The sequence below is a fragment of the Centropristis striata genome, chromosome 16 (assembly GCF_030273125.1).
Source record: "Centropristis striata isolate RG_2023a ecotype Rhode Island chromosome 16, C.striata_1.0, whole genome shotgun sequence".
In the NCBI taxonomy this organism is placed as follows: Eukaryota; Metazoa; Chordata; class Actinopteri; order Perciformes; family Serranidae; genus Centropristis; species Centropristis striata.
In genome coordinates, this window is record NC_081532.1 from 21,671,996 (window position 1) to 21,688,006 (window position 16,011).

A 16,011-nucleotide genomic window follows, 5' to 3' on the forward strand; every position below is an offset into this window, starting at 1 on the left:
ATAAGGAGCAGAATTTATTGTTTTTTAACAGGATCTAGTTATTCCAAATTGTTTATATTTGGCAACATTTTAAATTAGAGACAGAAATATCACCATTTTAAGCTTTGTTTTTGTTACTTTTTCCAATGGAAAGTTTCCTAACCCATGATCTCTTGAAGGACCGTAGGAAAGTTCAAATTCCAAAAGCAGTGACTGTTTTTACATTTTCCTTCTACAATAAACTGTATTTTTGGCGATCTTTCAAAGAATACATACATGTCAATACCACCGGCGGGATGGTGGGGTTCAAAGGGTTAAACAAATAATGTTTAGCTTTAATCCTAGACCTTAGTATTGGGTTCTTAATCTTATCACCAGAAACTCTAAACATGACAGGAAGATGTTTAGGGGCCTTTACAAATACTTTTCTTTTAAGCCCATTGACAGAAAGAAGAGGAGGAATGAAATGAAAGTATGCCTTGGAGACAAATGGTGAAGTTAATAAAATAAAATAAAAAAAAAAAGAATCTCCTGCTAATTATGCTGATCAACTGACCTTTTGTCTGTACTGCTGTTTGTAAATACAAACCATTAACGACTGATGGCAAAGACATTTCTAAAAGCACTAGAATGAGGAGAAGAAAGATGTAACACTGGAGTTATGAATATGAAGGTTTGACTGAACTGTGTGATTATTTACTAAAAGTCTCGTGCACATGCTTGCACACATGTGACTCTTTTAACCCATGCTGCAAAATACGTGCAGGGCTGCACCAATGTCATTTATTTTACATTGATCTATTGAGGTATTTCAATGAAGCTTCAAGTATATGACGTCATATTTTACCCGAAATTAAAATACTAAAATAAAAACCTTAATAATTCAATAAAACACATTTAATTCCTCAAAACAGTTTTTGAAACAACACAATCACACACACATGCACATGTATGTCTTATCATTTTGAAAGAGTGTGTGTATGTTTGTTTGTCTGTCTGCTTTGCTGATTACCTGTGGATCTATCCACCTATGTGACTGTCCCCTTTTCTTTTTACCCCTGGTTTGGGTTCAGTTGTTTCTTTTGGTCAACCTACCTGCTCAATGTTTAGAGCATCAACACCAAAATCACGAGCACAACTTTGGTTCTTTCTGCTCAGTGGACAAACGGGCTGATTGCCTTAAAACTTGGTGTCCTCCATCACAGGAACACAAAGGACACCAAATAGTTGCCAGATGATAAAGCAGAAAGTGCTTAAATAAACTTCTCCTGCTGTAACTGGAATAACTGCTACTTTAGTTCACTTTATGACTTTTGCTGACTTCTACGCTGCGATGTGAGTAATATTAAAAAGGATACTAGTGTGATTCAGTTGAAGTTGATGTTCTTATAACCAAAAGTCTTTTTTTGGTAATAAAGATTTATTAAAAAAAAAAATGATGCTCCTGTTTCAATTTGTCAGCTGATGTCTTAACAATGTGTTTTTATTTTATAATATAACTAAAATTGTTTGTTTTTTTATAAACTGAGCTTAAATACTATAAAACTATTTAATCAAGCCTTTTTCAAAGTCAAAAATATATATAGTATATGCTTGGGTATTGATATATGTGTATATATATTCAAATACACACTATATGTACTACAGAAACATATTAAACTAATTTTATAAATTATTATAAATGTATATTCAAAGAATATAAAAGAGGTGATGTCTTATGAAGTTGACAGATTTTTTATTTTTTATTTAACAGCAACAACTTAACAAGTGGCCTTTTTTCTTCAAAGGTCTCCAAATGCTAAACAAAACACAATTTTTTTTTCTCATTTAGTTTTGATTTAGAAGGGCACGGAGTTGACGTAAGTAATAATTTTAAGTTTTTTGTGGTAGGACATGATTTATGTGTATGTTCTTGTACTTCTTCAATGTGAGGACTAGGATATATTTTTAACCAACAGAGTGAGGACATTTCTGGGATGTGAGGACAAAGACTTGTTTAAAGGTTAAGACATGGTTTTAAGGTTCAGGGTAATATTAATTAAGAGTAAGGTGTGGGATTAGGCATTTAGTTGTAATGGTTAAGGTAAAGGGCTCGGGAATGCATTATGTGACCGAAGGGTCCTCACAAAGACAGAGGTACAAGAATGTGTGTGCGCGACACACTGCTTCAGGTCCCTAGACCCGGCGGTCTACATGAACCCCTAATTGCGCCCGGTGCTGCGCCATCTATGTGTGGGCGTGAGCCTTGGACGACAGCCTCAACCACCGGAGTTTGAGTGTGTGTGTGTTTAAATGAGTGTCCTTTTACAATTTACCATTTAGCATCTTGACACATATTTGGCATGTGTGTGTTTGCGTATGTGGTCAGAGAGTGTGTGTGTGTTTCAGTGAGATAGACGACTCACTCGGCAACAACAGAGAGAAAGCTGCAGCAGCTCAGACCGGAGAGATTTGGTAAGAAATAACATCTTTTATTATAGAAAACAAAAGCAACTTAAGATTCCCACAGTAGAGCTTCTTTGTGAATTTGTGCCTGTGCGTTATATCAGAGATAGTCTTTGATATTTTATATTTATAGCTAGACTGAGACTTAATGGGATACCTGTAGAATATGGATTATTATTATAATTTCTTTATTGTGTGAAATGTGGTTAGAATGCATGTGTAGGAGAGTAATCACTAACTGAACCTCATTTACTGTGTGAAGCTGCAGGGGAGAAAAGCTGCAACAGCTGCAGATTCAGTCAAATCAATGGCTGATGCATTGTCATTAAATATTCATGGTGAGCTGCCATGTGTGGACTCAGTGACTCAGTGGTAAATAAGTGTGGGATATAACCTTATCTTCATTTGCTGTGGTCCACTCATGTTCCCTGAAACTGTACCAGGGGTGGAGCCAGACATGGTAGAGGTTCAGGTCTGAGCCCAGGTCTAAGGGGGATCTGGGGGCATGTTCGCCCAGGAGATGTAGCAGCTAAATGCTCTATTTATCAAGCCATTTGAGATCATAGAAAGCCTAGAATTCTGTACATTGTTGATATGTAACCAGGGTATATGATATGTGACGCTTTCAGTTTGTGTGTGCTGTAAGACGCAATGTTTCTTCAGTCAGGCTGTCATATTACAGCTATAGAGACTGACCTCTAGTCTATAAGTTAGTCAGGATTTCTAAATACCCTGATATACTGTAATACCACCAAAGCTTACAGTAAAGTAAAAGTCCTCGTTACGCAGAATGGCCTCACTCAGGTTGTTTTATATCCAATGACCATTCGGGGTCCTTTTTTTTTTTTTAATTGATGGTTGTGGGCAGTGGATTTTTAGGGGGAGATAGTTGGTCAACAATAATTGCCACATCATAGACATCATCTGAAAGCTGTGAACCTGAATTTAATTTGAGATGCAGCTCAGCACTGTGGGTCAAATTGTTCTAGTCAAAAATATGTAATAAAAATGAATTAATTATTCACTTATTGAAACCTATTATGGTGTATAAAGGGTGATAACATTAGCGGTGGCTTTCTAAAGTCCATTTCCATGTTCAACTATGTCCCATAAGTTGTTGCAGCAACTTTTGGGTTGATACCATCTGCTTCACACATTTGGTGCTGAATAATGCAATTTTACTCATATTGAGAATGGATTAAAATGGTCAAAAAATCCTTCAGAATATAATGTAAATATACCAAGACCTTTGGAACAACATAGAAGAATCCATGCTGGGATTTGGGTTCAAAAACATTGGCCATTTTGGAGATTTTTGTATTTTAAACTTCTGTTCTTCAAACTGCTAAGAAACCCCCGCTATTTTAATATACCTAGGAAAGCTGAAAATCTGAATGCTCTAGGTCTCTAGTTTGTGGTTGTAAAGTTTCATTTTATTTTTATTTTCAATGAGGTCGAGACTCAAGAAATGCCCTCATTGCAATGAACTGGCTACTACTGATGACTAAAATCTGGGCTCATTGAATCCACAAGACTCTCAGCTTTCCACTGATACCCAGTTTATGTAATTCAAAACCTGTTTGAGGACCCCAGTATGCACAGATATTCAAATACAGTAGGTGGAAATGGCAAATTTGTACGACATGAGAAAAACGATGTGGTTTTTGCCTTAAACTGCATGTTTTCTGCATTAAGTAGGCATGTGTGTAAAGAGGAGACTTGTGGTAACACAGAGAGCCTATTCTGATAGCATGATATCAGAGGTCACATGACCGCTTTGAAAATCGCAAAAATAGCCTAACTTTGCAGTGTTTTTTCAACAACTTCCCATCATGGTATACTGACATGCTATATAGGCTCTATAGATTCCTTAGATTTTCTTGTTTCATATGATATCAGTATCGTCAGTATACTCATAAAATTGAGCCCACATCTCTGAATGCTAACTGGATTTATACTGCAAATATATTATTATATTATTTTTACTGATGCATTTATGTAAGCAGCATTAATGCCTTCAGCATCTCAGGGCGCATCTCATCCAACCCTGGCGCCTTGCCGCCGGGCAGCTTTTTAACTACTTCGGCGACTTCTGCCAGGGATACTGGTGAGTCTTCCCCTGAGTCTTCAGACTTTACCTCCTCTGCGGAGGACGTTTTGGCTGGATTAAGGAGTTCCTCAAAGTGCCCCTTTCCACCGTCTGAGGACATCCCCAGGTCGGGTCAGCAGGTCTCCTCCCCTGCTGAATACAACTTAGGCCAAGCCCTGCTTTCCCTTTCTGAGTCGCCCGACGATTTTCCAGAACCTCTTTGAGGCCGACCGAAAGTCCTCCTCCATGGCCTCCCCGAATTCCTCCCATACCCGAGTTCTTGCTTCAGCGACAGCCGCAGCTGCAGCCCTTCTGTCCGAACGGTACCTGCCCGCTGCTTTGAACATGGCCCATTCAGACTCCATGTCCCCAACCTCACCCAGGATGCTGGAGAAATTCTTCTGGAGGTGTGAATTAAAGATCCTGCAGACAGCAGACTACACGTTTGGGTTTGCCAGGTCTGTCCAGCATCCTCCCCCGCCACCTGATCCAACTCACCACCAGGTGGTGTGATCAGTTGACAACTCTGCTCCTCCCTTCACCCGAGTGTCCAGAACATGCGGCCGCAGATCTGATGATACGATAATGAAATCGATCATCGATCTTTGGCCGAGAGTGCTCTGGTACTAAGTACACTTATGAGCAACTCTATGTTCGAACATGGTGTTTGTTATGGACAAACCGTGACTAGCACAGAAGTCCAATAACAAAACACCACTAGGGTTCAGATCGGGCTGTTCCTCCAAATCACCTCCTCCAGGTACCATCATCGTTACCCACATGAGCGTTGAAGTCTCCCAGAAGAACTATAGAGTCTCCAGGCGGTACCCCTTCCAGGACACCACCCAGAGACTCCAAGAAGGCCGGGTACTCCGAACTGCTGTTCAGTGCATAAGCACAGACAACAGTCAGAGACCTTCTCCTCGCGACTTGCAGCCGCAAGGAGGCGACCCTCTCGTTCCTCGGGGAGAACTCCAACACAGCGGTGCTCAGCCGGGGGCTTGTGAGTATCCCTACACCCGCCCGGCACCTCTCACCCTGGGCAACTCCGGAAAAGAGAGAGTCCAGCCTCTCTCTAGGAGTTTGGTTCCAGAGCCCATGCTATGTGTGGAGGTGAGCCCAACTATTTCTAGTCGGTAATGCTCAACCTCCCACACAAGCTCGGGCTCCTTCCCCGCCAGCGAGGTGACGTTCCACGTCCCCAGAGCCAGCCGCTGGAGCCAGGGGTCAGCACGCCAAGGTCCCCGCCCTTTGCCTGACTCACTACGCACGCCGAACTCTGTGGGTGGTGGGCCCACAGGTCGGCGGGTCCATGTGATTTCTTCGGGCTAAGCCCAGCCGGGCACTGTGGACAAAGCCCGGCCACCAGGCGCTCGCCTGCGTGCTCCCCTCCCGGGTCTGGCTCCAGGAGGGGGCCCCGGTTTATCCGTGCCGGGTGAGGTACTCGGTTGTTCGTTTTCCAGCTTCATAAGGGTCTTTGAATCATTCTTAGTCTGGCCCCTCCCCTGGGACCACTTTGCCTTGGGAGACCCTACCAGGAGCTATTGCTCCCGACAACACAGCTCCCAGAATCACTGAAACACACAAACCCCTCCACCGCGTTAAGGTGGCGATTCTTGGAGGAGGGTTTAATTTAATTTATTGTTTATATTATTATAAAACATTATTATTTATAATTTGTAATTATTTTTGAATTGATCTCATTTTTTATGTTAAATCTCAACCTGAAAGGTAACTAAAGCTGGCAGCTTAATGTATTGGAGTTAAAGTACAATATTTGCCTTTAAATTGTAGTGAAGTAGAAGTGCAAAGTTACATATGTGGAAATACTCAACAGTACAGACTTGCCCACTCACTCACACACACACACACACACACACACATATTCGCTCACCAAAACACACACATGCAAACACTTGTTTTCTTTCTTTCTTTCTTTCTTTCTTTCTTTCTTTCTTTCTTTCTTTCTTTCTTGATTTATTTATTTCTTCCTTCCTTCCTTCCTTCCCTGGTTGCAGGTTGGATATTTACTCTAACCATTCTTTTTGGTATAACTGCCAGTCTATTGAAGCCGATTTAGCCATGCGTAGAAACATTGTCTTGCATATCTCTATTCTATTACAGTGGTGAAAAAAAACCAAAAACAACAAGACAGCTTATGCTAAAACTTGCACATGTTAACTGAGCATGTGTTCAATCATTGCTGGAGGGGCAGGGGGTAATCCACTTGGTACGTCCATGGGAAAAAAACACTTGATAAAGAGCCTTCTAGTGGAGAAATAGTGATGAAAAATGCCCTCATTTTGTCTTTTAGAGACACCAGGTTGAATTACTAGTTGAAGTGAATTGAGCGGTGTGTAGAAAAATAGTCTTTTGGGTCATCTGATCGACCTTCATAGAGGCCACAGATGCATGCTCTAATTAAAAATACTTTCCGTTTGTTTCTCTAGTGTCCAAATGAAATGGGACAACCATAGAGAAGAAGAAACATACACACAAGTCATCACTGAGTCCTCCAAGAAGATATGTGTGTGTGTGTGTGTGTGTGTGTGTGTTGTGTGTCGTCCCATTATAGCTACATGTATGTGTGAAAATGACTTTATTCAAGTGTGTGCGTGTTAAAGGGCAAGTAGTATGAGTGTGAGTGTGAGTGGGGTGTGACAGTGCTCACCATGTCTGAGGAGGACTCGATTAACTGCACCATCAGCCATGAAATCCACCAGTACGTCTTCTCCTGTGTCTATATACTCGTACTATTGGTAAGTGTGTGTACATCTTTAATACCTACATGAAAACTGGTGAAACAGGTGTCTGAAACAGGTGTCTGAGTACTTTCTAAAGCTGCATAAGTAATAAGAAAATTAGCTTGAGGTGGTTTTGTCTTTTTCCAAAAATAGTTAATGCTCTCAACAGGAGATGAAAACAATTTTTCTCGCATGACTGATCAGCTGTTTCCGCTCTGCCAGAAAACCCAAAATAAGAAGAGTTGTCTGATTAGAACCCTTTTTTTTTTGTTATTGACAAACAAGAGTAAATATGACCTCTAAAATGTATCATCTAAACAGTTTCCAAGCTTTTAAGAAAGTTGAGTTTGTAGTAATATTTGTTTGGTAATTTTCTTCTGAAAATTAGTAGTTAGTTGTTGAACACAACCTTTAACTGTTTATTTGTGTTATCCAGCAGGTCATTACGTGTTAATGCGATTATATTTAGGGAAAATCTGTAGATTCACAAAAATACCTTTGAAGATACAGTCTGCAATTGGACAATAAGTGTAAAGATTATGTTTTCTAGAGGTTTGCATTGGGGACACTATATGAATGAATAACAGAGTAATGTGGGGAGGTGTTCATGAGTCGGGGGTGCAGAGCAGATCCTTGAACAGTGTGTTCCAGGCATCTGCAGAAAGTTCTGCAAAGACTATGCATGGACAGAATGTTGATGGATGAATGGACAGGCTCTGCCCTCTACTGGACATGTCTGTCATTAACAATGCTTAATATAATGTTCGGCAACAGCAGTTTCTCCATCTGCAGTGAAGAGGAAAAGTTGGCTACAGAAACGTATTGCTTGCAAACACAAAAAAATGGCTCAGTATCACGTAATTACGTGAAAAGTTTATTATTATAACAATATATTTATCACATTTTAATGTGATATTTATCACATAAAAGCATATTTTTTCTGTTGTGTTGTGTGAATTGCTGGTGTGGTTTGCACTTCAGGGCCACCGTATTGAACACCTTGTGAGCAAGGCATTGGTTCAGTATGTGGCGATCTAAATGGGTCTGAAATCTTCTAATTCCCCCTGTCTGTCAAGAGTGGGGACAGGAGACAGCTTGTTTTTTAACGCCTTATTATTATTCTGCCCCCTTTTATTGAGGATTGGGGGTTGTGGGCAGTTGATCTTAGGGGTAGATAGCCGGTCAACAGTATATGCCACAGAGAAGCTGTGTACATCATCTGAAAGCTGGGAAACTGAAGATTAATTTAATTAATCAATTAAGTAAACATATTAAGGTGTATAAGGGTTCGGAACATTAATGTTTGGCTTTCCGAAGTCCATTTCCAGCTCAACTATGTCCGATAAGTTGTTGCAGCAAATTTTGGATTGTTATCATTTGTTACACACATTTTGGTGCATTTGAGAATGCATAAAAATGGTCAAAGATCTCTCTAGAATATTTCATCATTAGGGCAAGACCTTTAGAACAACACACAAAAATCCATGCGGTGATTTGGTTTCAGAAATTTTGACATTTTGGACAATTCTTTATTTTCAGCGATTGGAAGGCAAGCACTTCTGTTCTTTAAACTGCTGAGAAACCCTCTAATTTAAAAAAAAAAAAAAACCCTGGGGAAACCATATATCTTTTGAAAGTCCTGGTTCTCTTGTTTGTGGTTGTAAAGTTTCACAAGCTTGTGATTATCCTAAAGGTCACAAGCAGGTCATTTTATACAGTGAGGTAAAATTTCAAGAAATGCTCTCACTGGCTCCTCATCATCCCACATGGATAAAAGTGTGTAACATTCACTTCAGTAAAAATGTAATGAAATCAAAATAATCACAATACATTATTTTCATTCTAGGTTGGCATCCCCTCCAACCTGTACTCTTTGTACCACGGCGCTCTGCAGCTGAAGCAGAAGAATGAGCTGGGAGTTTATTTAATGAACCTCACTGTGTCTGACCTGTTATACCTGGCATCATTACCACTGTGGCTGCAGTACTTCTTTCAGGTACAAACTCTGATACGTTATCATATTTTGTGTTTTCTTACATTAAATCATAGTCATGGTATTGTGACACAAAACGTGTGTTTGACCATCTGTACCAGTCACTGAAGGCGCATTTTGTTTTTTGTTTTTTAATTATAAAATGTGCTGTGAGCCTAATAGTCTGGAAGCCAGGTCCAGCCCTCAGGATGTTTTTTGCTACCCTTTTTTCCACTATTATTTCACAAGTTGATAATGAACATACCCAACTCTGGGCCGTTTGGTCTCAGGGGTCCAAATCCCCTTTTTGCAGACATGTTTCTGGGGAAATGTAAATGCAAATATTGAGGTACTACAATAATCAATTATCAATCATCATACAAGTATGACATTTGACAGGCAGTGTCCTGAAACAAAGGGGAAAGAAGCAAAACAAGATACAGGGACTTTCTGTGTCTCTATTTTGAAATATCACACACAACATCCAAAAAAAAAGACCAAAAAATCACTATTGGCTTGGCAAATTCTCATCAAAAAAGGATTATTTTCCAGCACTTTATGGTGAATATCACAATCTCACTTGTATTCAGAAAACTAATAAGATCATAACCTTCAATTTGAGCCAAGATTACCTTTATGTCTGTATAAATTCAACCACGTAACAGTATATTATGTCATCAAAATGAGCCCTACCTTGAGAACATTTAAATGCACCAATAATAATAATAATTCCATAATATATTTAGAAAATATAAAACAATCTGAAAGGGTCCATTCTGCATAACGAGTACTTTTACTTTTGATACTTTAATTACATTTTGATGCTGATACTTTTGTACTTTTACTTCAGTAAGTTTTGAATGCAGGTCTTTTACTTGTAGTGGAATTAGTACTTTTTACTAAGTAAGGGATCTGAATAGTTCTTCCACCACTGCGTATCACCTACCTATTGTCTTGAGTCTAGTTTCATGCATTGTGTGTCGTTGTTTCAGGATGATGACTGGAGTCACAGGGAGTGGTTGTGTCAGCTCTGTGGCTTCCTGCTCTACGAGAACATCTACATCAGCATTGGTTTTCTGTGCTGCATCAGCCTGGATCGCTACCTGGCTGTGGTCCACCCTTTGAGGTAACTCTGATTCTGCATGATAAAAATGCAAGCTGCTAGAGCCTGACCGAAATGGGATTTTTGAGGCTGATGCCAAATCTTATTTCAGAAGGGGGAAATTAATTGATAACTGATATGGTGGCTCATAAAGCATTTTTTTAGCTGGAATTTAAAAAAAAATCAGTTTACTTTTTATTAAGAACATATTCACAGGTCCATCTCAACATTCTACATTCGTGTTTCCATTTATGCTCAGTGAAGAGAAAGAAAAGAAAAGAAAAACAATTACATAAATAAATGAAAACAAATTGCATGAAAATAGACCTTTTTCATGTGGACTATGCACAGATTTTTCACCACTCTGCAGATGTACCCAGAGAGCTACTATCTCAAACATAAAACTTTATTGAATAATTTTCAATATTGTTATACATTATACAAACAATGTATTACATTGCCAGCATAGTCTATAAATGATAACTGAGAAAATAAAGAATAAATAGGAATAAAATAACAACATTACATAGTTTTTTTTTTTAAAAGAAGAAGAAGAAAAAATAGTTAATAGTTAATAGTTAAAACCATTTCTGAATCAAGCCTAGCAACATTTTCTGCATTGTATATTGTGCGAAAAAAAAGCTTTCATGATGGCACATATCGGACAGCATAAACACAGATATTGATAAAACTATATAGTCCGATAATATCAGTCAACCGATGTATCTGTTGGGCTCTATGAGCTGCTGTAATCCTCTTCCACTCTTCTCTGTGCTTATGTTCCCTCCTTTCTGTCTCCAGGTTCACCTCTCTGCGATCTATGAGTGCAGCGTGGCTCGTTAGCGCCACCATCTGGCTGAAGGAGATTGCAGTTGGTGTTGTTTTCTTCCACCATAAGGAACTGAGTAAAGACCGCAAGAACCAATCGGTGTGCTTTGAGCACTACCCCATGCAGCCCTGGGAGTATCCCATCAACTATTACCGCTTCACTGTCGGCTTCATGTTCCCGCTTGCTATTCTGTCGGTATGATAACAGTTTTAAATAGTACTTCAGTACAATACTTGAGTGAATGTACTTCGTTGACTTTTTGTAAGTTTATTTTGTTAATTTATTAACCATAAACAGTTAAGAGAGGTGGTGGACAAACAAAAAAAAGAGAGATGTCAGATGTCTCATCAGAGCCATTAAAAAAAACCCACCTCCTCCTGTGTGTGTGTGTGTGTGTGTGTGTGTGTGTGTGTGTGTGTGTGTGCAGGGACATTCAGTGATACTCATGATTAGCCTTTATTTAAAATACCAAACTTCACTAATTTAAATAAAACAGTGTCTCCACAGAGAGCTGTTTTATTTTAACGAGCCGTGCTTCCAGTATGTTTGTATTAGTCAGATTGAGTTTTAAAAATATTTACAGTTAGACTGTTCTCTACGTGTTACTGTTACTGGGGCGGCTGTGGCTCAGTTATTGGAAGATCTGTGCTATCCCTGACCATGGCAGCCTACATGCCGAAGTATCATTCGGCAAGATACTGAACCCCAAATGGCTCCCGATGCTGCGTTCATCGGTGTGTGAATGAATGGTGGCAGGTGGCACCAGTGTGCCCTGGTAGCCTCGGCCACCTGTAGTGTAAAGTGCTTTGCATAAAAGCGCTATATAAGTGCAGTCCATTTACCATTTACTCAGTGGTGGGAAAAGTATTCCGGTTTCTTACTGAAGTAAAAGTAATAATAGCACACACAGTGAAATTACTCCAGAGTCATTATGTATGGAATATATGCTCTTTGACAAAAACATACAGTTTATATTAGTATATATGTGCAACTGCCAAACCTTCAATGAAAATGTGAGGAAAAGTTGTTATCTTGACACTGATCCTGATGCATCTTTTTTCTTTTTATGTCCAGATCAGCTACCTGTGTGTCCTCCGTGCGGTGGGACGGAGCGTTGGTACGCAGCCGGATCAGAAAACAAGGATAAGGCAGTTAGTCAGTAGCACCATCCTTATCTTCCTCGTCTGCTTCTCACCTTACCATGTCTTCTTGTTAGTGCGCACCCTGCTGGAGCGAGACTGCAACTTCACTGCAGGTACTTTTTTTGCAAAGTAATCCGGAAACTAAGAACTTTCTCCATTAACCATGTTTGTCTGTATTCTTATTTTACAGGAATATTTAACTACTATCACATGTCGTTGTTGCTGACCACATTGAACTGCGTGGCTGACCCGGCTCTCTACTGCTTTGTAAGCGAAAGTGCCCGCCGTGGCCTGTACAGAGCCATATTCCGGCCCATTGCGAGGATACTGTGCTGCTGCTGCCGCCGGGGCAACGCCAGCCCTGGCAACCCAACCACTGATTCCCACGAGGTCGCCACTGACGAGAACAATGGCCATCTGACTGTGATGCTGCTCACACACACCAGCACCATCAACAACTTAAAAACAGACACTTTGAGCAAAAGCACAACTTTAATCACACAGGCTAATGAGAAAACCTTAAATGAACCTTAATCAAATATAAATATAGATCTATATTTGCATAATATAAATGTATTGGCATTTTTACAGCCTCTACTTAGAACCTTTTCTGTCCTCTCCTCTCTGATCTGTGTAAACAGCCTGCTATTACATCTGATTTTCAGTGAATATTTGTCATGTGACCGTTCGTCTCAGCAGAATCAATCATGGCTTCACAGTGTTGCTGAGGTGCAGAATTTAATGTTTTTAACAGGATCTAGTTATTCCAAACGCTTTATTTTTTTATATATTTTTTTTGTGCAAAGTTTCAAATAAGACTAAAGTGAGAATTAGAATAGAGTGATTTTGACAGAATTATCACAATTTTTAAGCTTCGTTTTGGTAAGTTTTTCAAATGGAAACTTTCATAACCTATGGTCCATCCAAAGATTGTCTGAAAGTTCAAATTTCAATGATAATGCCCATTTTTACGGTTTCTTTCTACGATAAACGGTGTATCTTTGGCAAAATTTGAAAGAAAATATATATTAAAATCCCGCTGGTGGGATGGTGGACCATACAGCAACTGCCATATGTGAGAGCTCAACATGAATGTCATGTCTACTTTGCCACTGTAAATGTCCTGTTTACAATACTCTGAATATTGGAGCAAAAATCAACAACAGGTACTCATGCATCAGGAGGACACAGTTATTAACCTTTATCCCCCAAACGTCAATGACATTTTTTCCCTCATCTCGTCACAGTTATGTTCTGCAGCCTTTGTCTCCCAGTACTTTTCCACTCTACCTGCTAGCCACTCTAACCTCATCAGCCCAACCCCACTCAACCCGTGCACTCAGCTGCCCCTGATCACCAACCACGCCAGTATAAAGACTCCTGCCTCAAACGCACTCAATGCCAGATTGTTCCACGCTCTCATGCAAGACCTTACATCGCTTGCCATTGGACTGCTCTACTGTTGCCCAACCTGCTTGCCTCTGACTAACCTGCTTCGTCGATTCCCTGGTAAATGCCTCAGCCTTCCGTCCCCGACCACAAGTTTTCCCTTTGCTCATCCTGGTTTCTGCGCGTCTGTTCCTGTAGCTGTGTCGTGTCTTCCTGCATTGACTATGCTTAGTAAGTCTACCTACAGAGACTCTGATCTGCTTTACTGGACTAGACTGAACTGTGCTGCCACTTACCTGCCTGCTGAGTATTTGCTGCTGTTAATAATAAAAATCATTACCAACTATTCCTGCTGTCAGTTGTGCTGCATACCCATAACAATCACAGACACTTATTAGAATTTGAGCTGATGTTCTTCTTGGCCTTTGTGAACAGGAGAAATACAATTGACATTGTAACTGACACAAATTTAAAAAAACAAACATTCAGACTTGTATCCATCGAATCCTTTTTGCTTCTTGTCTAAAAGTTAGTTGTGACATTCCTGCGAGCATTTCCTGTCTAAAAAAGGACATTAAACTTCAAAGGACAGGGGGTGTCATACCCTGTACAGACTAACTTCAAAAATGATAAAATAAATAAATGTATGTCCAAAAATGCCAAATGCCATAGTATGGGATGCTGACAATTCTGAGAGTAAAGTATGTCCAAAAATGTAAAAAGAAAAAAAAAAAAGCATTTAATAGGATGTCCAAATATGTTAAAAATGCTTGTATAGTGTGTTGAGGGTTATAAAAAAGTATGCCCAGAAAAACGATAATACACTATGTCCAAATAGCAGCATAGTATTGTATGTGGAAAAATGTCAAAAGTGTCTGTGACTAACTCTGGAGGCAGAAAATTGGTGGGATCATTTGATGATCCACATGCATAGTGGAGGCGAGACGTTACAGAGCCGTAAATGTACTGGCATGAAACGGCACTATGAAAGGGGCTATAGTGAAGTATGTCCAAAAATGCCTTAGTATAGTATGTTGATGATGTATATCCAAAAATGCGGGGGAAAAAAAAAAAAAAAAAATCAAGGCCAAACAACCCACCATGGTATATTCTATTGATAGCCTACATATATAATAGTATAGTTAGTCCAAAACTAAAAAAAATATATATTTTTTCAAAAAGGCATATTATCAAGGCCAGATTAACCATATGGGCAAATGGGCAATTACCCAGGGGCCCTCGACCGCTAAAGGGCCCAGGGCAGTGTGGGCACAAGCAAAGTATCTGGTTATCTCTCACTTATATGTACTGCAATATGTACTTATACTGTCCATCAGAGCAGTTGCTTAAAAATTTATTTTGAGGTGATGATGAGGGTGATTTCTGTTTAAAATGAGCTGAGGACCAAAATGCTACTTGATTCCAGATACTTGATTTTTGTTTGTGTCTTGTCTTCCTCTGTGATGGCTCTATCAATTTAATACATTAATGCTGGGAACAGGTGTTGTTAAATAAATATTGGATGCTTTGAAAGTGGTTGCTTACTTATTTTTTGTGAAATTGAGGACACTTCCTTCCCTATCTTTTTCTATCTTTTTGTACAGTGTCCTTAAGTACCAAGAAAGGCACCTTCCAAGTAAAATGTATTATTATTATTATTATTATTATTATTATTATTATTATTATTAATTAAAGGAGCTCAGCCTAATACTAGAGCTACTGAAGTATTTGAATCCGGAATAACCTGGTTGACTTGCCTCGCCTTGGCTGATGCTCTCCTACCGCATTGAATAAATGTCCACGCTGTTCCACAACACAGTGCATTTATTGCTGTGCAGTGTGAACAAAAGAAAACAAACAAACAAACAAACCCTGCCTTGTTCTTATAAGGCATTTTCAAGCAATACCTTCCCTCCTGAAGTACTGCTGAGTGCTCCATGATTTCCAGTGTCATGGCAATTTTGACAACTGCACTAAGTTAATGGGTGAGCTGGCCAAACACAAAGCACTCAATACTCTGTTCAGCAAGTTTTATTAGCACATTCGTATTCCATACACCGCACAATCCTGAATGGCTCTTTCACAGTACAACAAAGTCCCATACACCGCTCAGTTTATATCTGTTGTATTTCCCAGCATTGATTCTTCAGCAAGTTTCAATGTGGTCCTATCTTCCTGCCCTATACATCACATCAGGACAGAGCCCCCTGATCTACATGTTCCCCTCAATCAGGGTGTTATCAGAGTTAACTTCACAAGTTCCCATAAGGCCTAGCGTTTTGAATATCAAGTAGGTTGCCGCCTACTTCATGTCCCACCA

The 16,011-nt window shown here is 39.6% G+C and overlaps 1 protein-coding gene across 2 annotated transcripts; it reads left to right on the top strand.

The window, feature by feature from the left end:
* Window positions 1–2,293: 2,293 nt before the first annotated feature.
* Window positions 2,294–14,035, top strand: LOC131988427 (ovarian cancer G-protein coupled receptor 1). Of its 2 annotated transcripts, XM_059353538.1 has the most exons (7): window positions 2,294–2,433; window positions 6,964–7,272; window positions 9,104–9,253; window positions 10,222–10,355; window positions 11,133–11,355; window positions 12,235–12,415; window positions 12,493–14,035. In XM_059353538.1, exons 2-7 carry the CDS (start codon window positions 7,186–7,188, stop codon window positions 12,834–12,836), a joined length of 1,119 nt encoding a protein of 372 aa, XP_059209521.1. In that variant the 5' UTR covers window positions 2,294–2,433; window positions 6,964–7,185; the 3' UTR covers window positions 12,837–14,035. The 2 variants fall into 2 exon arrangements, with proteins under 2 accessions (XP_059209521.1, XP_059209522.1); XM_059353539.1 differs by lacking the exon at window positions 6,964–7,272.
* Window positions 14,036–16,011: the final 1,976 nt, after the last annotated feature.